A 21,465-nucleotide genomic window follows, 5' to 3' on the forward strand; every position below is an offset into this window, starting at 1 on the left:
TATATATATATATATATATATATATCTGTGTGTTGGTATTCGTCTGTGGGAATGCGTGATATCCCTGTTGTGAGAAGTTTTACCGGTTCAGCTCTCACATATAGTATTATTATTATTATTATTATTTATTTATTTATTTATTTATTTATTTATTTATTTATTATTACTGTTATTATTATTTAAATGAGAGTACGAGGAAATTGAGACTGGTAGATGTTGAATCGTGGCTATTTCAGCTTATGTCCTCTGCAGTACAAGTATAGTGATTCAAATATGCGTTTAACCCCCTTCCCTGTTAAAAATTTTATTTATTTATTTATTTATTCCGGGCATCCTTTCAAATATGTGCGGTAAGTTCGTTGATTGTTATTCTCTTTTTTTTTCTTTTTGTTGATACTCAGGATTTCCTCTTCTTTATCATTTCTTTATTTATTATATATATATATATATATATATATATATATATATATATATGTTTTTCTCTTCTTTTTTCTTCCTTTTTTTTTTTGTTTTTACATCTCATTCCCCCTCATCCTTTCCCTTTCTTGTTGACGTGTGAGGAACACAAATAGATCTCATCAGGGATTTAATAATAATAATAATAATAAAAATAATAATAATAATAATAATAATAATAATAGTCATTCTAAGGTGTTCTTAACCATTATTATTATTACTATTATTAATTATTATTGAATGTATGCATTGTTCTTGAGAAGACAAGAAGCATATTAATAATAATAACAAGAAAAGAAAAGAAAAAAAAGAGAAGTATTTTACATCAACATTTGGGAATTCTCTAAAAAGTACATGTGGTTACGTCTCCTCTTCCCACGTATGAGGCTTTCTCTGGCTTCTACCACTATGAATATCTTTACTAATACTACCAATACTAATAGTATTACTACTAATAGTAGTATATCTTCCTCTACTCGCTGGGTACAGACGATGTCTACAGGCGATAAAGATAAACCATCCTTTACACACATGACAGAAGAAGAGGCCCAATTACTCGCACAACTCTCAGAGGCATTACTGCAGGATGAAGCCAACGCCCTCGCTGTGTCACTACCAGAGAATAACTCCGTAGATAGTAATTCTAATAATAGTAATAATAATAATAATAATAATAATAATAGTGAAGGGGAATCATGGATGACACAACTCTCATCTCAGGATTACATGGAACTTGCCATGAATCCAATAATTCCCCAGCGAGAAACACCAGAATTACAAGATGGTGGTAATAATAATAATAAAGAAAAAGAAAATAATAATAATAATAATAATGGTAGTAATGTTCTTGCTTCTAGTGTTGAGGAGTCCTCCTTATCTCGGGCGATGCGTGATGTACTGCAGTCTAGTCGATCAGATGAAATGTCTGCAGCCCTCGCCGGTGCCGTTTGTGCCTTTCTGACAACTCCGGCAACTTTAGTCAACCGTGCGGCCTCTGAGTTATTACTATCGGGAACTGATGTGAAGGCACTTCTTTCCGATGGGACACTGCGGGGATTGTGTATGGAGGAAAAATGTTTAAGTCAATGCGACTTTTCTACAGTTTCTTTTCTTTCAGTATCTGCGAGAAGTGTGGACTTTTCACGAAGTGTCTTTTACGCTGCGGTATTTCACGATTCCGTATTTGTGAACTGTTCCTTTGATGGTTGTGTGATGAAAGAACTCCGCTGTTCAGGCCATGTACGGTTTGAAGGCTGTTCATTTAGATTTGCTCACATTGTACTGCGGGGATCTTCATTATCCTCACCGGCCACCGCAGGGAAGAAGAGAGAAAAGAGAAGTGGTGTGTTGTTTGATCGTTGTGAATTTGATTTGTGTGATTTTGATGGGAGTGATGCAATTCCTCAGTCTTGTTTTGTGGATTGTGTGAATACAGATTTGGCGTCCAAGTTTCCTCCCAGAGTGAATGGCTGTTGAAAAGGCTTTTGTCTTGTTTTTTTCTTATTATTATTATTTCTCTTTTTGTTTTTGTACGAAACGAAAAGAGAGAAGTCTATTTCAGATAATGACGAACCGTTAGTTGCTCTTGTATTTTTTATTTATTTTTTATTGTTTCTCTTCCTTTATTTATTTATTTATTGTTATTATTATTTTATGGTGTTTCGTTTTGTTTTGTGCTATTATTTGTTATTCTTCTTGTTATTTTGTTTATATATGTTTCTCTGTCTCTGTGTATTTGGGTTTAGTATATTATATATATATATATATATATATATATATATTAAATATACTCAACTGTATGGGGGGAATATTTAATAGACAATAGTTGTTCTTTTTCTAGACTTTGTGTGCGCGTTGTACACATCTGAATTGAACCCAAATAAAAAAAAAAAAAAGGAAAAAAAAAAAGGATGTTACTTCTACCCAAGAGCAAACGAAGACGAAATGCCTTTTTCCCATTATGGTTAATTACCACCGTTCTTCTTCTTATCATGATGAGTGTTCTGATGTCTGTAATCTACTTTGTACCGGAAAATATTTCTCATATTCGTCATTCAAAACTTTTTATTGTAGCTGCGGTGATGATAGTGGAGATAATTCTTGTTGTTTTGATCCTTCAATATATGGTGGCGGAGCGAGTAACGGCTCTTGCGGTGTTGTTAACAGAAGATGTACTTGTCGTTGCGGGGGATCCCGTTAGTTTTGAGCGACTCAGTCGTCATCCAGTAATAGGCGTGGGTGAAATTAGTCGATTGCAGGTGGCGATTGAACAACTTTTCTTTGGTATTTCAGAGGAATTACAACATCGGGGGATTATTCCTAATATTAGTTACGGTGCGGGGGCTACTGGGGGAAAAATAAATATGAATCAATGGTATGAAACTACAATAAAAGCAGCAGGAGGAGGAACTCCTCCAATATCAACAACAATAGGAGGAGGATTGGGTGGTGGTGATGATTATGATGAACCAAGTTGTGAATATTACTCATTAAATAAATATTTACAAAGTCAAAGTTATGGTTATAAAAAGTTTAGTATGAGTTCTATTCTTAAATCTAAATCTGAGACGAGTAGGTGGAATTTTGGTTTTTTAAATCGTCTATTCGGTAAATCAGATCCACATCTTTCAGCATCAGGACAAACACCAACAGATGCGGATTTTCAAAGTCTCTGTTCTTCTTCAGGAAATGATATGGGATTTTTCTCTGGAGCACACACACATATATCAAGGCGAACGAGTGCAGCTGAGACTAGTAGTAATAGTAGTAATAGTGCTGCTGTTGCTGCTGCTATTATTAATAATAATGACAATAATAATATTAATACTACTGAGATGCTTCATGTTTCCGATGATGAGAGAGGTAAGAGGAACAAATATGATATACATGATATGGGAACACAGGGAAATGAGAATGATCATAACACAGTAATGTTAACTCCCCTCTCTGCATGTGAACGTCTTGCATGTGATCCACTGGATGATAACAGCAATAATCATTTTGAAGTGTTGGCAAAATCACTTCGTCTTGAAGGTGCTATTATTATTCAGGTACTGAAATCTTTAAGAGTTGGACGTTCTCTTAGTTCTGTTACACTACCAGTACATATTTTAGAAAGTCGTTCTCTTTTAGAATTACTTTCGGATATGTTTGTCTCTTGGGATTTACTCTTACCTCTTGCCGTGTGTAATGAAAATGTTATCCATCCTGTAGATCGCATGCGAGTAATGTTGCGTTGGTTTCTCGCTGCATATCACTGGCGACCCAAAGGAATCTCTAAGAAACCATATAATCCTATTCTAGGTGAAGTATTTCTTTGTAAATGTCCTGCGCCTATGCCTGAAAATATTATACCAAGTGAGTATTCCTCTGAATGCACAACCATAGCAAAGGATAAAAATAATAGTAATAATAATAATAATAATCCTTCTGTACAATATGTGAAGAGTTCGTTGGGATGTATGCGTTTTATTGCGGAACAGGTTTGTCATCGTCCACCTGTGAGTGTTTTTTACGCTGAAGTTCCAGGCATTATTATCGTAAAAGGGGTATTTATCCCACAAAGCAAATTAGTTTCCATCAATTGTGCAGCGAGTATTAGTTGTTCTTCTATACATGTTAGTTTTCCCCAAACTGGATATTCCTATAATTGTTCTTTACCAAATGTCTACGCCTCTGGCGTTGTTGCCGGCACCCCACGCCTTGAACTTGGCGGAACCTCACAATTAAAAGATTGTCATTCCTCCACTAATGCGACGTTAAAGTTTCTCCGTAAAGGATTCTTCGGCGGGAAATATGATGAAGTGGTGGCCACCATCACCACAGAGGATGGGATGTCTGCGGCGGAGGAGTACGCAGGGGTCTGGCACGGGGCGGTGTACCCCACACACCCAACCAACACCATCCCCGGAAGAGAGAGGGACAATGTACGTGAAAAAATAATAATACCAACAACAACGGCGAGAGTTCCACTCTTTGATGCGGATATTTTTCAGAGAACTCGCGGGATGTGTTGCCGTCGCCCGCACGCCTGTCCGGTGGATGGTGGACACCCCAAACAAAGTCGGGCGGTGTGGAAAGATGTCACGATGGCAATTCGCCGTGGAGATGTCGAGGCCGCAGCCCGTGCGAAGTTCCTCGTGGAAGAGGCCCAACGCGCAGAACGGCGTCAAATGGCGGAAGAAGAACGACAACACCAACCGCAGTTTTTTCGTTTTGTTGGGAATGGGCATATTGGACCTGGGAATGAGGCGGAGTTGGGAAAACAGGAATGTTGGGAATTCACAGGACGGGAGTTGTTATTTCGTTAGCGCAAGGAATTGGGTGTATGTATGGGTGAATATCACATATTATTATTATTAATACTACTACTACTATAAAAAAAACAATGAATAAAGAAGAGAAAAAAAAAAAAAAAACAAGAAAAAATTACTTTGGATAAAGAGGCAAAGGGTATATGAACTTTGTAGTGTATGCCTTTGTTATTCTTTCTCCTTATTGCTATAGCCATCCTCTCTTTTCTGGCTTTCTTTCTTTCTTTCTTAAACCCTCCAAAAAAAAAAAAGAATGAAATAAAAAAAAAAAAAGATGGAGGAAATAAAAGAAAAGAAAAAAACAAAAAAAAAAAAACACATGATTTTTGTCTATTATATTTCTTCCTTGTTTGTTTTTATTTGCGAATTGCCTCACCAATCTCTTTTATTTCTTTTTTTTTTTCTCTCTCTCTCTCTCTCTCTCTCTGTATATATATTATGATTATTATTATTGTTTTGAAGTATTCCTATATATTTTCTCATCTTTTTCTTCTTCTTTACCCTCCCCCCCTCATGTATTCACAAAAGGCTCTGCAGGCATCTTTCTATTCATAGTGATCTTTTAATCTCCTCTCTTATCTTTCTCTCTTTTTTCTTTTCTTTTATTTGTTTCTCTCTGTCAGTCTGTCCATATGCACGGGGGTGGTTCCTCTACCACCCGCCGCGGTGAGGATCCATGGCCTCGCATGGAAAAGGAAGTGGAGGCACTTGTCAACAGTCTTCTTGTGCAAATACAGCGCTATCGTGAAACCCCACGGCCCACCGTTATTGCAGAGAATGAGTTGTGCGATGCCGTGGATGCCGCAAACGAGGAAGTAGAAGACATGCGGGCCGCATTAGATGCCGCTATTAATCATCCAGAGTTATTTCCCATCACCGGTGAGGAACTGCAGGCACGTGCAGAGAAGACTCGGGCGTGGGAGCGTGATGTACGGAAGGCACTCGATCTTAAAGTAAAAATTATTCGTGAACGCCAACGGCGTGCGGCAGCGGCAGCGGCGGGAGGAGCTGAAAACAACAACGACGCCTCTGGACTGCGGGAGAATAATGACTTTCTTCAACAAGAACACGATGTACAACGTCGGTATATGCAGGAAGATGATGTCACTGTGGATCGACTTGCTGGCGGTGTACGGCGTGTGAAGGAGACGGCTGTGCACATCAGTGATGAGTTACACACACAAGACCGTGTGTTGGATGATATTGATAGCGGCATGACTCGTGCACAGATGCATATTGAGGGAGCTATGAAGAAAGTGGGGAAACTGTTGGATTCCGCTAGTGATAGTAAGAAGATTATGTGTATTGTCGTGCTGTTGGTTATACTCGTCTTGCTCATAATGTTCGTAGTCAAGTAGACTTGGAATACAAACACACACATATACACAGGAGAGTAAAGGAATAAACCCGAAAAAAAAAGAAGAATTAGAAGAAGGAAAGAGAGAAAAAGAACTCCTTTGATAGTTTTTTTTGTTAGTTTTTTTTTTTTTTGCTTTTGCGAATCGTGTGGAAGAAAGACAAAAAAAAAAAACATAAAGAAGGATGGAAGAAGAGATATCAATATATATATATATATATGTTATCTCATGCATTGTTGCTTATTATTCTGCCTCTCTTTCTTTCTCTTTTTTATATTTGCCTTTCTTTCATTCCAACTAATGTTAGTTTTTTTTCTTATTTTCTTTGCTTGGATTTTTCTTTTTTTTTTGTTTGTTTTTCTTTTTTTTTTCTGTTCTTTCAGTACTGCGATTTTCTTTTTGTTTGTTTTCTTGTTCATTCTCCCTTTTCCTTTTTTCTTTTTTTCTCTTATGGTTATTTATCTTTATTCTTTGCAATAGTTGAGAAACCGCAACGAGTTATAGAATTATACAGCCCCTCTCCATTTCTTTTTTTTTGTTTTCTTGTTTCCATTAAGAAAAAGGAAAACAATAAAAGTAAAATAAGCAAGAAGAACGATATAAAAAAGAAAAAAAAAGAAGAAGGGAAATAATAAATAAAAACAAGCCATTTATTAGTCTGTCATTTATATATATATATATATATATATATATATATATATATATAAATGACAAGAGTGACGATGACGTATCGTAGTGGTATTCTCCTTCAACTCACTGTTGCCTTTGCTTTACTGTTTACTGCTGTTACGATTACGGTCTCTGGTGATAATACCCAATCATTACAGGAGGAAGAAACCTCAACAGTACCATACTATGGACGATTGTTAATTCACCCAAACTTCTTTAATCACCCAGACGCGGTGAATCCACTATGGCGAGTCCAACAAGGAGAAGTGGTTCTCAGTAATGCCCAACACTCCTTTCGTGTACCCACACAAGTGGATGGATCCTTTGTTATTTATGATCTTCCCTATGGTACCTATTATCTTCATGCGGAATATGCGAACTTTGTGTATCCCAATATTCGCGTAGATGTAACTCAAAAGACCTCACAAGGTGTGGTCACTCCCGTTATTCGCACCTACACAAATGATGTGTTAATGACTCCTGTTCAGGGAACGGGTTTGGATGAGTCTTCACCTGCACTTATTCCTTTTGCCTCTGTACATCTTTACTATACCCCGCGTGAACAGTATAGTGTGTGGGACTTCTTTAAGAATCCCATGATTATTATGATGATGGTATCAATGGCAATGGTGGGTCTAACGCAATTAATGCCAGAAGAGGACCGTAAAGAGTCTACACGGGAATTGCAGCGATTACGTCGACAACTCACTGGAGAAACGGATGTGGAAGATAATAGGAAACGACCAGCAGTGACGGCCTCTGCAGGAGAACAGGAAAAGAAATCCAAGTGAATAGGAGATTGTGAGAACAGCAAAAAGAAGGAGAAAAAGAAGTGAAGGATATATACATACATTCACACGGAGAGAAAGAAAGAAAGAAAAAGGGATAAAGAAATGAAGAATGGATGAAGTGAGGAAAAAAAAAAAAAAAACAGCAAGAAAATGACAATGGAAAAAAGAGAATCACTACTACTACTACTACAACGACAGTGATAACGACGATCAGAAAGAGCAGCGTATAATTTGGTACATGCTGTTATTTATTTATTTTTCTTTTCCTGTTTGACTGACTCACACATGCACACAAGATCATCTATATATATATATATATATATATATATAGACCCCTTAAAACATATGTAGTTTCAGATAAATATATTTTTTTTTTCTTAATATCTAACAGAAAGTTGTTTTTCTCTGTTTCCTTTCTCTCTCTCTCTCTCTCTCTTTTGTTTTTCTCTTTTTGCCGTTTTTTTTTTTTTTTTTTTTTCTTTTTTTTTTTTATTTTGTTTTTGTCACGACAAAGAGTTGTTTAGCCACGTAAAACGNTAAATATATTTTTTTTTTCTTAATATCTAACAGAAAGTTGTTTTTCTCTGTTTCCTTTCTCTCTCTCTCTCTCTCTCTTTTGTTTTTCTCTTTTTGCCGTTTTTTTTTTTTTTTTTTTTTTTCTTTCTTTGTATATTGGAGTTGACACGACAAAGAGTTGTTTAGCCACGTAAAACGACGACAAAAGAGGACAGTTCCCAATTTTTGAAGTATAAAGGAATAAAGACAAAAAAAAAAATAAAAGGAACAAATAGTGAAAAGAGAAAACGCAAAGGAAACAAAATAAAAGCAAATTAATATAATAAATAACGCAGAAGTAGTCCGGAGACAAAACGAAGAGAAAAATAAATAAGCTGTTAAAAGGGAAAAAAGAAAAAGAAGAAAAAATGGTTTCAATAGTAAATGCTCGCGGTCAAAAGCGTGAAATCCGCAGTCTTTTACTGGGCATTGTTATTGCAATTGTGATGCTATTGGGAATACTTGTTATTACTATGCGCATTCAAGGCGGAAGTATTGATTATCCCACTGAAGGTCCAGGTGCTTTAATAAAGGGAGTGGTGGAATTGGATGCTTACAATTTTTATAGCGTGATTGGACAGTCTACATATGTGTTGATAGAGTTCTATGCCACCTGGTGTGATTATTGTCAGAGATTTGTACCAGAATATACAGATCTTTCCATGCGTGTACAGAATGATACCACACTGCGTGAGAAGGTTGTGTTGGCGAAGATGGATGGCACTCGGGCGAATAAAGCCAATACTGGGTTTGCGATCGCTGGATATCCAACACTCTATTTGGTCCCACCGCATCAAAAGACTGGAAAGGAGTACACTGGAAGTAACAAGGCGGATGATATATTCAATTTTTTGAAAAAATCTGTGGTGTGAGAAAGACTCTCTCTGTATAAATATATATATATATATATTTGTAGAAGTATTCCTGCAATAAGGATTGCAAGTGGTGAGTATTCTGAAATAATAATATGGGCCGTTTTTCCTTGACTGAGAATAAATTCCACTTGTTTTTTTTTTCCCTTTTTCTATGTATTTTTTTTTTTTACTTGTTGTAATTCTCTGGTTGTTTCCTCGTTTTTTTTTTTTTTTTTTTTTTTTTTTTTAATATCCCGGTGTTTTTGGTGGTTATACTATTTGTTTGTGTGTTTAAATTATTGATCATCCGCTTCTTGTACCTGTTCTGGAGTATTGACGGGGAGGAAATTGACAGTAATACCACCGCAAAGAAAAGAAAAGAAAAAAGAAAAAGGAAAGTCAATAATGTATTTATGTTTCTATTTTATTTACCTCTGGAGGCAAAGGTGGAAAGAAGAGAAAAGTTATTTGTGGTTATTGATACTGCTAGTATAGAGGTTGGCTCGGCTCCTTTCTTTCCTTGTAGATAATTTGCAAATCCAGATATACGTATGATGGTTTAAACCAAAGTAAATCATTAGGCAACTGATAGAGTGATATGGATTTATGTTCTGTGTCAACATCGTGACTATCAACCTAAAAACTTTTTACTGTTCATCGTGTTTTTTTTTTTTTTTTTTTTTTTTTCTTGTCTCTCTTATTATCTGTTTCCAATTCATCGTTTAGTTTGACCGGGTAAAACAAGAAAAATAAAGCAAAAACAACAAATGGTCAATAGCAATGAATAAACATATTTGTATTTTATATGATTCAAGAAGGGGATGATATGACTGGTATGAACTTCCACCATTATAGTGGTAAAGATAATGATGATTGCTATTATTATTATTATTGTTATCATTATTTTTATTATTATTCGTTCTCTTTGGTTTACTGTTTTAAACAATAATATAAGATAATTAAAGAACGATACTTATTTTATATGTATATATTGTTTTTTTTTTTTTTCTTTCTCTCTTTTTCTCTCCCCACAACCAACATATATGTATATAAAGAGCATACTCTCCATTATACTGAACATTTATAAACAATAGGAACGAACAAACAAGACAATAAAAAAAAAAAGAACAGGATTCTAAAAAAAAAAAAAAAAAAAAAAAAAAAAAAGAACGATAAGAAAGCGGTACCCCCTTACCACTCCATCCCTCCAAATGTCTCCTTCTCTCTCTTCATATCCCACACCTCTACGATTATTATTATTATTATTATTATTATTCTTCTTATTGGCCTCCGTGGCCACCGCTGAGGACCCCGGCGCCGCGATGGACGGCGTGCTCGATCTCACCAGCGCCAACTTCGAGGCGCACGTCGGCAAATCGGCCCCCGCCCTCGTCGAGTTCTACGCGCCGTGGTGCGGCCACTGCAAGAACATGGCGCCGGAGTACGCGCGGCTCGGGCAGGCGGTGAAGGCCGCAGGGGCGACGGAACGCGTCGTGGTGGCGAAGGTGGATGCGACCCAGCAACGCGATCTCGCCACGCGATTTAATGTCGGGGGATATCCCACACTCTTGTTCTTCGCGGCGGGATCAACCACACCGGAGTCGTATTCGGGTAGCAGAAGTGCAGAGTCGTTTGTTTCCTTTTTGAATGGAAAGGTTTCTGGTCTTAATCTTGCCTTACCGCGGGAACACTCCTATGCGAGGGAATTGGATCAATCTAACTTTGATGCGGTTGCGATGGATCCTTCTAAACATGCGTTTGTGATGTTTTACGCACCCTGGTGTGGGCACTGTAAGAATTTACATCCCATTTATGAACGTTTGGCAACTGTGTTTAAGGATGAGCCAGATCTCGTGATTGCAAAGTTAAACGCAGATGATTCTGATAATGCAGCTGTACGATATCGTTACAAGGTGGATGGTTTCCCAACACTTGTTTTCCTCCCAAAGGGAAAGAAACAGGAACCCATGTACTATAATGAGGAACGTGATTTGGAATCTCTTGTTACCTATATTAATGAAAACACAGGGAAAGATCGTCTCTCTTCTGGCGAACTTAACAAATCGTTTGGTGTTTATTTGGATATCTCAGCTCTTTTACGAGATATGATTTCAGGAAAAAAATCAGAAGAAGAGAAAAAGAAACTCTTTGAGCAGGTTAAGGAAAAAGCAAATGAATTAACTGGAGAGTCCGCTAAACAATATCATCGTATCAATGAAAAAGTATTGGAATCAGGTGAGGAATTCGTTGATAAGGAGTTGGCACGTCTTCAGCGTATACTACAGGGTAGTGTAAGTGCTGCGAAACGTGATGCCATGACCATTCGTGCCAATATTCTCAGATCCATAAAGGAACTGTAAAGAAAAACAAAAAAAAAAAAGATAGTGACATTTTTTTTTTTTACACCCATCCTTTTTTCACCCTTGCTGAAAGAGAAAAGAAAAAAATATATATCTCTATGTATGGATTCACAAGTGGGAAAAAATACTAGCAAAGAAATGATGGAAAGGTATATATATATATATATATATATATATGTTTGCCTTGAGTGAGATTCTCTGCTTGTATGTAAGATAGACGAGAGAGAGAGAGAGAGAGAAAGGGAGAGAGAAAAGAAAAGGATGAAAGAAAAGAGAGAGGCAGGAAAGATTTTTGTGCGGCTTTTCTCTTGATTCATTCTCATGTATTCGTGACTCTCACTCAATCACTCACTCACTCACTCACTCACTCATTCTCGCTGTTTTTTTTTTTCTTATTTGTCTTTATGATTGTCATTTGTTTTTTTCATGTTATTTTGCCCTTTCCCTCCTTCTTGGCTTCTATCTTTACGGTCGAGAAGAAGGAATTAGAATATTATTGACAAAGCAAACGTGCATAGGGGCAAACAAACACTCAGAAGGGGAAAAAAAAGGAAACAAAGAAAAAAAATGATAAGGGGGAGGCTTACAGAAAAGGATGAAGAGGAAAGAAAGAAAAAAAACGAAGAAACCAGAACGGAGGGGATATATATATATATTTATATTTATAAATATGAAAGAAAGAGCGTTGATATTATGCTTATTTGCTTGAAACTCTTTTTTTTTTTTTGCTTCCTTCCTTTTGCTACGGTCGTTGCAGGAAAAAAAGAGTAATTTGCGCAAATCTCTCTCTGCGTATGTGTGTCTGCTCTTTTTTTTTCTTGTTTCTTCAAGGTTCTTCTTTGAATATTGTTATTTCTGAGAAAAAAAAAAAGAAAAGATATATACATACACACGGGTGGAGAATAGGAGAGATATAATAAATGTTTACGTCTACATTATGACTCGTTTATTATTTTGTTATTTCCTTCCTCTTTTTTTTTTCTTTATTTTTATTATTTTTTGATTTATTCTTCTCCTTTAATGTTTTTTTATTTTTATTTTATTATTACTAGAGGGGGTGGGGGTCTGACTTTCAAGGAGCTTCCACAATTACGCAAGTACCGTCAAAACAATCAACATCAAAAAATAGAACAAGAAGAAGAATTAATAACACCTAAAGAAGAAGAAGTAAAAGAAATATATAAAGAAAACAAGTGGTTGTAATTGAAGAGAACAAAGAAAGAAAAAAGAAAAAATGGCTCAGGCGCCTAATATTCACATGACATTAAGGCGCAGTCGTGTAAGTGACGCTCTTGGCATCTCACGACTCACACGACTGGGAAGTGTTAGACCATGTATTCCACCAACTACACTGTTTCCATGGAAAACGGAAGCTGAATTTGCCTGTTTAATTGAACGATCTGTTATTTGTATTACGGCGATATCTACGATTACTGGAAAAGTAGCAGGATTTATTTGTTTAGATGATGTACCGCAATTTTCTTCTATTCCATCGGATTCATGGGAACAAACATTACAATGTGGTGATCGTAAGAGTTATAATGATAGCCATAGTAGTAATAGTAGTGGTAATAGTAATAGTGATAATAAGGATGAGATTCAAATTTCAACCTATAATACACTTTGGGTAAAATCTGTTCTTGCCCCACCTTCCAGTGCATTTCAGGTGGGAGTTCCTAATCCAGATGATGATGCGGAGATTGAAATGGAGAGAAAGTTACTTTTATTTATGTATAAAGAGGAAGATGTTTTACAGGAATTATTAGCTACAGCACTTAATAATTCTCCATCTACGAAGCATATTTTAATAGCTTTTCCATCTGATTGTTCTTATCCACAATTGGAGAGTTTTGGAAGGGATTCTATTCCTATTACAAATTGTTTATTTAAAGGATCTGCATTACATATAATATCATCAAATGTATTACCCCAATTAAATCTACGTTTGGGTATTATGGAAGATTATGATGATTTTGTTCCAGAATTACTAGAAGGTAATGGTCTTATTACAGCTTTACCAGATGAATTCTATCTAGATGAAATATTAAAAGATCAAGACCCTTTTCATAAGGTTATTATAGCTGAAGATGCTATAACTCACCGTACGGTTGGTCTTATGTGTTTAGAAGCAACTATAGAAAATCAACAAATGGTATTACGACAATATGCAACTGAGACTTTTGGTAAATTTCGTCCTGTTTGGAATAATAAAAGAAGTGGAAAAGGTGTAAATATATCAGATACACCAAATATAGTAAAAATTTACTTTTTTCAAATGGATCCTGATTATGCATTATGTGCTATGCAATTCATACCATTTATTTTTCAACACTTTCCTTATGTGGAATTTGCAATGATTCAACTTCCCTATGCGATGGAAGAACCACCCTTTTTAAGACAGTTTGAAAATGTTCCTTTACGAAAATATCAACCACGTAATGCGAAAGGAGATTTGATACCTCCACCTGAGGGATTATGGATTACAAGCCGATATACTTTAGATTCTGTAAAGGTAGAAACAGTAAGTAAAACAGAAGATGTGGAACGTATTTCTTCCTTTCTTGAAGAACCATTAAGTGATTTTTCTCAACCTCATATCGCAGCTTTATTAGAAGATATCTCTATTGTAAGTAATGTGGATGGAGAGAATATATCAGAAAAAGATCCGGAAACATTAAAAGCATCGGCCTATGCCCTTACTTCACGTACTCGTTATGGGAATGATAGAAATACTGTTCATCTTGTTGGTGTGGCATCTGTGAGACGAACTACAGTGGATGAAATGTATTCTCTACGTGCTAATTATGATCTTGATGTTTTTGTAAATTATTACACAGAGAAACCACGAGATTACAGTGCAACCGATATTACGCTAACCCCTGAAGAAGGAAGACGAAAATTTTATCGATCGGAAATGCCTGGTATTTTAATTCGTAGTTTCTATGTAAAGGCGGTTTACCGTTGTCATGTTCAATTCTTTGTTCGTGAACTTTTACGATATACTGGATGTGAAGTGGCACTTGTGTTGGGCGACAGTCATGCCTCTCCATTTGTGCCGCTATTACGCCAAATGTCAGCTGCTCCACCTCGACGAGTGCAGGAGAAATTAAGACGTGTGAGTATCACAAATGGTAATTCCAATACGAGTAGTTATGATGTATTTGATGGAAAAGATGTAGCGGCACTTGGTTGTCTTTTCTTGGTCACCCGTCGTTTACTTGGGGATCGTAAGAAACTCATTCATACACGTGTGATTGTCGTTGGGGCTGGATCTACCGCATTGGGATTTATTTACCGTCTTCTCTCTGTGCCGTATGCGTGCTTTACCAACATTGTGCTCATCTCCACTGATGGTATTCCATCCCACCCCAATCAACAGCCGCACTTGTGGGCGGAAGATCGAATGGAAATGTTGGAAAGAGAACATATGGGACTTGTGGTGGGAACTCCTATTCGTGTGGTGCAGGGATCTGTTGTGGATGTGGATCCATCGCTGCGGTTTGTGAGTGTAGATGATGGCACGTATGAACCCTACGATTATGTTATTCTCACTACAGGTAGACAATATGTGGTTTCTCCTTCTATTTGTCGAATGCAACAACCATCATTACAGCAATCACGTGGATTCTCCGCATTAGGAACCCTTGCACTCTCTGGAGAATGTGCAGTGGAGAGACTACGACAACACTTACATGAATTGGATCGTAATCCACAAAATATAAGTAATATTATTGTTTATGGATCTGGAATAGATGCTTTTGCCGTTGCGACATCTATTGTTAATCTTGGATTTTCACCACAACGTATTGTTGTAGTGAGTCCTGAGGTAACAAATCCTTTTCTTGATAAGGATGCTTTTGATTGTATAGAAAAAATGTGGAATTCACTTGGTACGAATACATTACGTGGTTATCATGTTACTCGCATGGAATACGATGATGATGGGACTGCACTGACAACTGTGGTCATTTCACCCGTACCATCCCCTACGGATGATCACAGCAGTAACAATAATAACAGTAACAACAACAATAATAATAATAATAATAACAATAATAATGTTGGTGGTGGTGGTGGTGGTGTTTCAAATTCTGTTGAATTAAGTTGCAGCCTTATTGTATGTTGTGAAGACAAGGATATTGATAGTCATGTACTTTCTACACTTAATAGACGATCTATTGTATTTGATGGTCGAGTTATTGTAGAAGCCAATTACCGTACAACCGATAAACGTGTATACGCTGCTGGACCAGTGGCAATGTTTACACGTCGTTATGGTACAACACCGAGCTTTGATGATTTCAACGCACGTGATGTTGGTATGAGTTTAGCAGAAGTTATGCTTGGAGTTCTTGGCTTTGAAGAGTTTATTGATCCCAATCTTGAGGAATTGGATGACAAGGATGATAAAATGCTTGCTGCTCAGAATCTATACACGAAAGTATTAGAAGAGAATGGAAGTCGAGGTCCAGATCTACGATCTACACATAGCACTTTACCACCAAATGAATATAATGCTCGCGGTGTAGAGGCATTACGACAGAAATTGCCGGTGTATAAATCTCCTCTTGTGAGTCGTATTCGTCTTCCTGGGGATTACACTTTCTTTTGTTGTCGATGTGTGGCCTTTGATCCAAGTCAATGTCTGCGATTGTGTTATTCCAGTATTGTGGATAATAAACCAATTGTGACAAGTCAAATGGAACTTAATCCCATTCCTTTATCCACAACAGAAGGAGAAAACGTTCATTTACCAGAACAGGACCTTTTTGTTATTTATGTAAATGAACAAACCCATTATATTGATGCCGTTGTGTATTTTGGTAATAGTCAACCGGAAATTCATCACTATATATGTCTTGTTGGTATGCCACAATCTTTATTGAATCTTTTATACCGTTATAATGAGGCACGTGTACAAAATGAAAGTGAAAAGGAAAGTAATGAAAATCAAAATACAACTTCTTCTTCATCATCATCAAAATCTTCTTCTTCAGGTCTTAATCTTATGAAATATCTTCGAACACCAAAATTACAATTTATATTCTACGATCGTTTTATTCGGTTTTACCGGGAATTACGTGATAGAATGCGTACTAATGAGGAAGTGGTAAAAATGAAAGCTCGTGCACTACGTGATATGAAACAACAAACTTCTATGAGTGAAGAAAATCGTAAAATTTATTTAGAAGAACTAACAGCGCAAAAGAATGCTTTTACACGTCAAGTTCAGTATGAGTTTATCAAATTCCTTCATGAGAGTAAAGACTATTTACCACAGTCTCTCTATCTACCGGACATTAGTTCCCATGTAAAACGTAACACAGCAACTTCAGCCTAACCAATTATGGTGAAAACTGTAATTGTACATGTTTTATTATTATTATTATTATTATTATTATTATTATTATTATTATTATTATTATTATTATTATTATTATCTTTTTTTTTTCTCATCACTATTTCGTTTTGGCGATGGGGTGAGGACTACAAATGTATAAATATCAATTCTTTCTTTTTCCCCCATAAAAGTATAAATTTCGTTTTTATACAATAAAGAATAGAAGAAATAAATTTAAGTACCTTACTATATAATGTAATTTTCCTCTTCTTTAAAAGGGAAAAGAAAAAGAAGACTGTTCTTTTAATCTCTTTTCTCTCTTTTCTCTTTTCTCTTTTCTCTTTTTTCTCTCTTTCTCTCTCTCTCACACATTTTTTCTTTGTGTTTCTGCTTATTAAATATGCACGTATGCATCATGGACACAATCACAACAATCACTATTACTATTAAAAGAAAACTAAGGTGACAAAAAAAAAAGAAAAAAAAAAACATACACTTTCGTTCTAACAAACAAACCCACATTTTACATTTCAAGTGTCCATGTTCCGTGCTACTGTTCCCGCGCTGAGGAAGCTGCAGCCGCTCGGCCAGCGTGTGTTGGTGCGGCGCACGATGCCGGCGAAGCAGACGAAGGCCGGCGTGCTGATCCCCGAGCAGATTGCCGGCAAAGTCAACGAGGGCACGGTGGTCGCCGTCGCCGCGGCCTCAAAGGACTGGACGCCCACCGTGAAGGTGAACGACACCGTGCTGCTGCCCGAGTTTGGCGGCAACAGTGTGAAGGTGGAGGGCGAGGAGTTCTTCCTCTACAATGAGGACTCCCTCCTTGGTGTGCTGCAGTAAAGAAAAAAAAAGATACCGATCTGAACTGTGTGGCGTCTTTACACGCGTATAGGGCCTCACATAGGGTATTATTTATTGATTTATTATTATTATTATTATTATTATTATTATTATTGTTGTTAATGATATTATTATTATTATATTTATTAATGGATGTGTTTTCTTTTTGTTTTTGTAGACACTTGTTTTCTGTTTCCATTGAGTGTGAAATAACCGTCTTCTTTCTTGTGGCATGTTTGCTTCTTGGTTGATTATTATTGTTTTTTCCTTTTTTCCTTTTTTCTTTTGTTTTAAGTATGTATTGTGTTTCTATATTTTAAGAACGGTACACGTTTGTGAACATTCCTGAAAGGAGTTTATATATACATTCTTCTTGTGAGGAGGAAAAAAAAAGAAAAAAAGATTTTTTTTTTTATATATATATTGACGTGATTTATTATGTTTAAGCTTGGTGAGGATGGATCAGCTATCACTTATCATGTCCCTGTAAGTCCTTTTGTACCACTTCAGCACAATAATGTAGACGTCTCCACAGTGAACCGTCTGGCGAATTTCAGTATGCGTTTTGCGATGGAACATGGTTGGTGCTTTGATCATGGAAAACCTTTTAATTCTCAATCTCATCTGGAGGCCTTTGATGAAGGCTACGCCGTTGCCAAAGATGATGTAACGGTGTTTTTTGCTGGTGTGGAAGCCGAGTTGTGTAAAGAAGTGCCGGAGTTTCATGCGGAGATTACACCGGCCTCTATGTTCTTCTGGGGACAGTTTTGGGTATCTTTTGTGGGCACAAGCAGCTATGGTATCTATGGTAAACTCTATTACTATGAAGCAGGAAAAGAAGATAGAAAAGAACCTCTTGGTGTCTTTAGAGTTACAGGAGTAACGGTTTCTAAAACTACACGAAAACCATCACAAATTCCAGAAAGACGAGCTAAACTTTTACGAGAAACGATGAATAAGCATAATCCACCGACTCCTTTCCCAAAGGCTGAACGATTAAATGTGCGAGATATGCTTAATATTCCTGGTTTATTTACAGATGCCTCCTGTTGCCGTATTGTAGATAATCTTCCCTCTCATTCCAGTGTGGATCCTCTTTCTATATCATATACTCGAAAATTCAAACTACGTGAAACCGATATTGATTTTAATAAACATGTTAATCAAATTGCTATGATACAGTTGATTATCAATACTTTTCGTTCTGCTTGTGCAGATGAAACAACCATATTTCCTCGTTTGCTGGATGACGGGGTTGAACCGATCATAGGAGATCTGCTTATTCGTCGTCTACGCATTGACTATATTCAAGAAATTCCAATGTCTCATGTGGGTGCATCGGTGGCATTGTTTTTTCGAGATGAAGAATCAAGGGATACAGTTATTGCTTCTTCAGTGGGTAACAGAAAAGGTAAATTGGCAGAGTTATGTTATGTTGGACATGGATTGCCCAATAATAACGGAACTCCATTTATTGCAGTTGTTGGGAAGCTATTTGTTTGGTGCTAACTGTGCTCGACCGCTTTCCTTTTTTAATAAATATTAATATTGCTTAATTATGTTTTTTTTTTTTTTTTGATTATTGTTATCTGTAAGGGACTCTTTTACCTCTCTCTAGTTCTTATCATTTGAATAATCTTTCTTCTTGCTTCAATAGACTGTACTATTCTTTTTCCCTCCTTTTTTTCTTCCTTTTTTTTCTTTCTTTGCTTACTTGTGTGATGGGACCCAAGGTAACAATCACACTAAAACACACAAGCCACTATACACTTTCGTTGTAACAAACAAACCCACATTTTACATTTCAAGTGTCCATGTTCCGTGCTACTGTTCCCGCGCTGAGGAAGCTGCAGCCGCTCGGCCAGCGTGTGTTGGTGCGGCGCACGATGCCGGCGAAGCAGACGAAGGCCGGCGTGCTGATCCCCGAGCAGATTGCCGGCAAAGTCAACGAGGGCACGGTGGTCGCCGTCGCCGCGGCCTCAAAGGACTGGACGCCCACCGTGAAGGTGAACGACACCGTGCTGCTGCCCGAGTTTGGCGGCAACAGTGTGAAGGTGGAGGGCGAGGAGTTCTTCCTCTACAATGAGGACTCCCTCCTTGGTGTGCTGCAGTAAAAAAAAAAAAGATACCGATCTGAACTGTGTGGCGTCTTTACACGCGTATAGGGCCTCACATAGGGTATTATTTATTGATTTATTATTATTATTGTTGTTGTTAATGATATTATTATTATTATTTTATGATTATTATTGTTTATAAATGGTCACAGCGGTGTTTGGTGTCTGCAGGTCTAATGAGTGTGTTTGCGTTAGTGAACCGTCCACTGAGAGTGTGGTGAACTCGAAGCCCTTGCCACATTAAACCACTTATTTTCGTTTTGATACTATTTGTTGCTATCTGTACTGCGGTTCCGTTTTTTTTTTTTTCCATATGAGATAAATTTTTCTCATGATGGATCTGCTTGTTGAATATTTTTGTTTGTTTTTCCTTTTTCTTTTTTTGGATTTTCTCTCAGGTTTTTTTTTTGCCTTTTCTTAATGTATCGAATAAAAAATTATATTTGTGCATAATTTTTTATTTTAAGGTAATGAATTTTAGAGCTGATGCGATAAGTTATGTCGATCAGAGTGAAGGTCCATGCCAGCTGATAAACTTCTACAAGGATAATCTCTCTACTAGTGGAAATATGAGGGATACTGTTAATGTTTGTGCAGTTCCTACTAGTAAAGTTTGTATTCCCGCTTCTACTTCTCAGAATGAGTCTGGGGTGGTATTAGTAGATTACAGCGTCTGGGACTATGGTGGGGATCTGATGAAGGATCATCCGATGTTGCTTGCCTTTTCAACAGATTGGGGTGATGGTGGGGTAGATGCAATATCTGTAGATGAGAAGACGTCATTGATTCAAGCTGCACAGTACAACCGTTATCGCATTGGCCCCAATAAAGATGATAATGATAATGATGATGATAAACGGCAAATAAATAATTCAACTCGAGTCTCTACAAAGACTTTCCCATCTGCAGAAATACCACCTTCTGTAGTGGTGAACAATAATGATGGTAAGAAGATTACTCCTGCTAGAGATGTTGGCATGGTGGAGTCTGGAGGAAAAGAATATCCTGCTAATTATACGATGCAGGAAAAACCTTTTATGCAGACTGAATCACTGAAATCTCTAAAGCGTGAAATTGCTGCTTCACGAGAACGGTTAAATCAGGTATGGTCTCTACTGCAAGATGATGCTCCTGCAAACACTGCTGATAAAGCAATGAAGACTAATACTTTCACATCACCCTTAAGACGTGAGAGTGTTTCCCCTATTTCATACGTTGGTGCTGCAGCTTCCCCTTCTACATCCCAACAGAAATCACCTTCTGCAAACAGGAATGAATTATATGATATGAACAATTATTTTAGTGCTGGCTCTAGAGTATTGGATGCTATGCGAAAAGAAATGCAACAAGGGACTCTTCTTTCTGCTCCTCGAGCAACAGGACGTAAACTTCGCGAAGCTTGGCGCCGTAATCCTATCCTTCCTGAGCATCTCCATCATGTGGCAGATATAGAAGGTGTAGGACTTGTACGTCTCTCACGTCTCATTACCGTTCTCCGTGCTCACGGCTTTCTTGACTGGACAGAGATGGAAGTAGCTCGAATTTGTGCTTTTCTAGCGAGTCAACCAAATGACGAAGATGACCATATTGAGAGAGGAATAGTAGATTTAGACAAGTCTATGACCCATATCGTTATTAAAGAAGAGGATGGAATGTTCTACTTAAATGGTGGTGCATTTTTTGCTCTTCTTCGTGCTCTTCTTATGATGTAAACGGGAAGAGTTTACGTTTTGTACTGTTATTGTTTTTCTAGAGGGTGGTATACCCAAGTATTGCTTTTTTTTTTCACCCTTCTGCCTATCGTTTTAATA

The 21,465-nt window shown here is 37.1% G+C and overlaps 11 protein-coding genes across 11 annotated transcripts; all 11 read left to right on the plus strand.

Moving 5' to 3' along the window:
• Positions 1 to 810: 810 nt before the first annotated feature.
• TM35_000212250 (uncharacterized protein) lies at positions 811 to 1,932 on the plus strand (the record flags this gene model as incomplete). The annotated part of the gene is made up of 1 exon (XM_029027075.1): positions 811 to 1,932. The coding sequence occupies one exon, from the start codon at positions 811 to 813 to the stop codon at positions 1,930 to 1,932; it is 1,122 nt and encodes a 373-aa protein (XP_028881685.1).
• A 434-nt stretch (positions 1,933 to 2,366) lies between these two features.
• TM35_000212260 (putative oxysterol-binding protein) lies at positions 2,367 to 4,766 on the plus strand (the record flags this gene model as incomplete). The annotated part of the gene is made up of 1 exon (XM_029027076.1): positions 2,367 to 4,766. One exon carries the CDS (start codon positions 2,367 to 2,369, stop codon positions 4,764 to 4,766), a length of 2,400 nt encoding a protein of 799 aa, XP_028881686.1.
• A 635-nt stretch (positions 4,767 to 5,401) lies between these two features.
• Positions 5,402 to 6,127, plus strand: TM35_000212270 (putative Qc-SNARE protein; the record flags this gene model as incomplete). Its single annotated transcript, XM_029027077.1, has 1 exon — positions 5,402 to 6,127. One exon carries the CDS (start codon positions 5,402 to 5,404, stop codon positions 6,125 to 6,127), a length of 726 nt encoding a protein of 241 aa, XP_028881687.1.
• Positions 6,128 to 6,834: 707 nt separating this feature from the next.
• TM35_000212280 (C15orf24 protein) lies at positions 6,835 to 7,587 on the plus strand (the record flags this gene model as incomplete). Its single annotated transcript, XM_029027078.1, has 1 exon — positions 6,835 to 7,587. The coding sequence occupies one exon, from the start codon at positions 6,835 to 6,837 to the stop codon at positions 7,585 to 7,587; it is 753 nt and encodes a 250-aa protein (XP_028881688.1).
• Positions 7,588 to 8,510: 923 nt separating this feature from the next.
• On the plus strand, positions 8,511 to 9,014 carry TM35_000212290 (protein disulfide isomerase; the record flags this gene model as incomplete). Its single annotated transcript, XM_029027079.1, has 1 exon — positions 8,511 to 9,014. The coding sequence occupies one exon, from the start codon at positions 8,511 to 8,513 to the stop codon at positions 9,012 to 9,014; it is 504 nt and encodes a 167-aa protein (XP_028881689.1).
• A 1,193-nt stretch (positions 9,015 to 10,207) lies between these two features.
• Positions 10,208 to 11,356, plus strand: TM35_000212300 (putative protein disulfide isomerase; the record flags this gene model as incomplete). Its single annotated transcript, XM_029027080.1, has 1 exon — positions 10,208 to 11,356. One exon carries the CDS (start codon positions 10,208 to 10,210, stop codon positions 11,354 to 11,356), a length of 1,149 nt encoding a protein of 382 aa, XP_028881690.1.
• A 1,234-nt stretch (positions 11,357 to 12,590) lies between these two features.
• TM35_000212310 (uncharacterized protein) lies at positions 12,591 to 16,697 on the plus strand (the record flags this gene model as incomplete). The annotated part of the gene is made up of 1 exon (XM_029027081.1): positions 12,591 to 16,697. The coding sequence occupies one exon, from the start codon at positions 12,591 to 12,593 to the stop codon at positions 16,695 to 16,697; it is 4,107 nt and encodes a 1,368-aa protein (XP_028881691.1).
• Positions 16,698 to 17,237: 540 nt separating this feature from the next.
• TM35_000212320 (10 kDa heat shock protein) lies at positions 17,238 to 17,537 on the plus strand (the record flags this gene model as incomplete). The annotated part of the gene is made up of 1 exon (XM_029027082.1): positions 17,238 to 17,537. The coding sequence occupies one exon, from the start codon at positions 17,238 to 17,240 to the stop codon at positions 17,535 to 17,537; it is 300 nt and encodes a 99-aa protein (XP_028881692.1).
• Positions 17,538 to 17,975: 438 nt separating this feature from the next.
• TM35_000212330 (uncharacterized protein) lies at positions 17,976 to 19,046 on the plus strand (the record flags this gene model as incomplete). Its single annotated transcript, XM_029027083.1, has 1 exon — positions 17,976 to 19,046. The coding sequence occupies one exon, from the start codon at positions 17,976 to 17,978 to the stop codon at positions 19,044 to 19,046; it is 1,071 nt and encodes a 356-aa protein (XP_028881693.1).
• Positions 19,047 to 19,351: 305 nt separating this feature from the next.
• On the plus strand, positions 19,352 to 19,651 carry TM35_000212340 (10 kDa heat shock protein; the record flags this gene model as incomplete). The annotated part of the gene is made up of 1 exon (XM_029027084.1): positions 19,352 to 19,651. One exon carries the CDS (start codon positions 19,352 to 19,354, stop codon positions 19,649 to 19,651), a length of 300 nt encoding a protein of 99 aa, XP_028881694.1.
• Positions 19,652 to 20,124: 473 nt separating this feature from the next.
• Positions 20,125 to 21,366, plus strand: TM35_000212350 (uncharacterized protein; the record flags this gene model as incomplete). Its single annotated transcript, XM_029027085.1, has 1 exon — positions 20,125 to 21,366. The coding sequence occupies one exon, from the start codon at positions 20,125 to 20,127 to the stop codon at positions 21,364 to 21,366; it is 1,242 nt and encodes a 413-aa protein (XP_028881695.1).
• Between the last annotated feature and the right edge of the window lie 99 nt (positions 21,367 to 21,465).

This window comes from Trypanosoma theileri (genome assembly GCF_002087225.1).
Source record: "Trypanosoma theileri isolate Edinburgh chromosome Unknown TM35_Tth_21_V1, whole genome shotgun sequence".
NCBI classification, from domain to species: domain Eukaryota; phylum Euglenozoa; class Kinetoplastea; order Trypanosomatida; family Trypanosomatidae; genus Trypanosoma; species Trypanosoma theileri.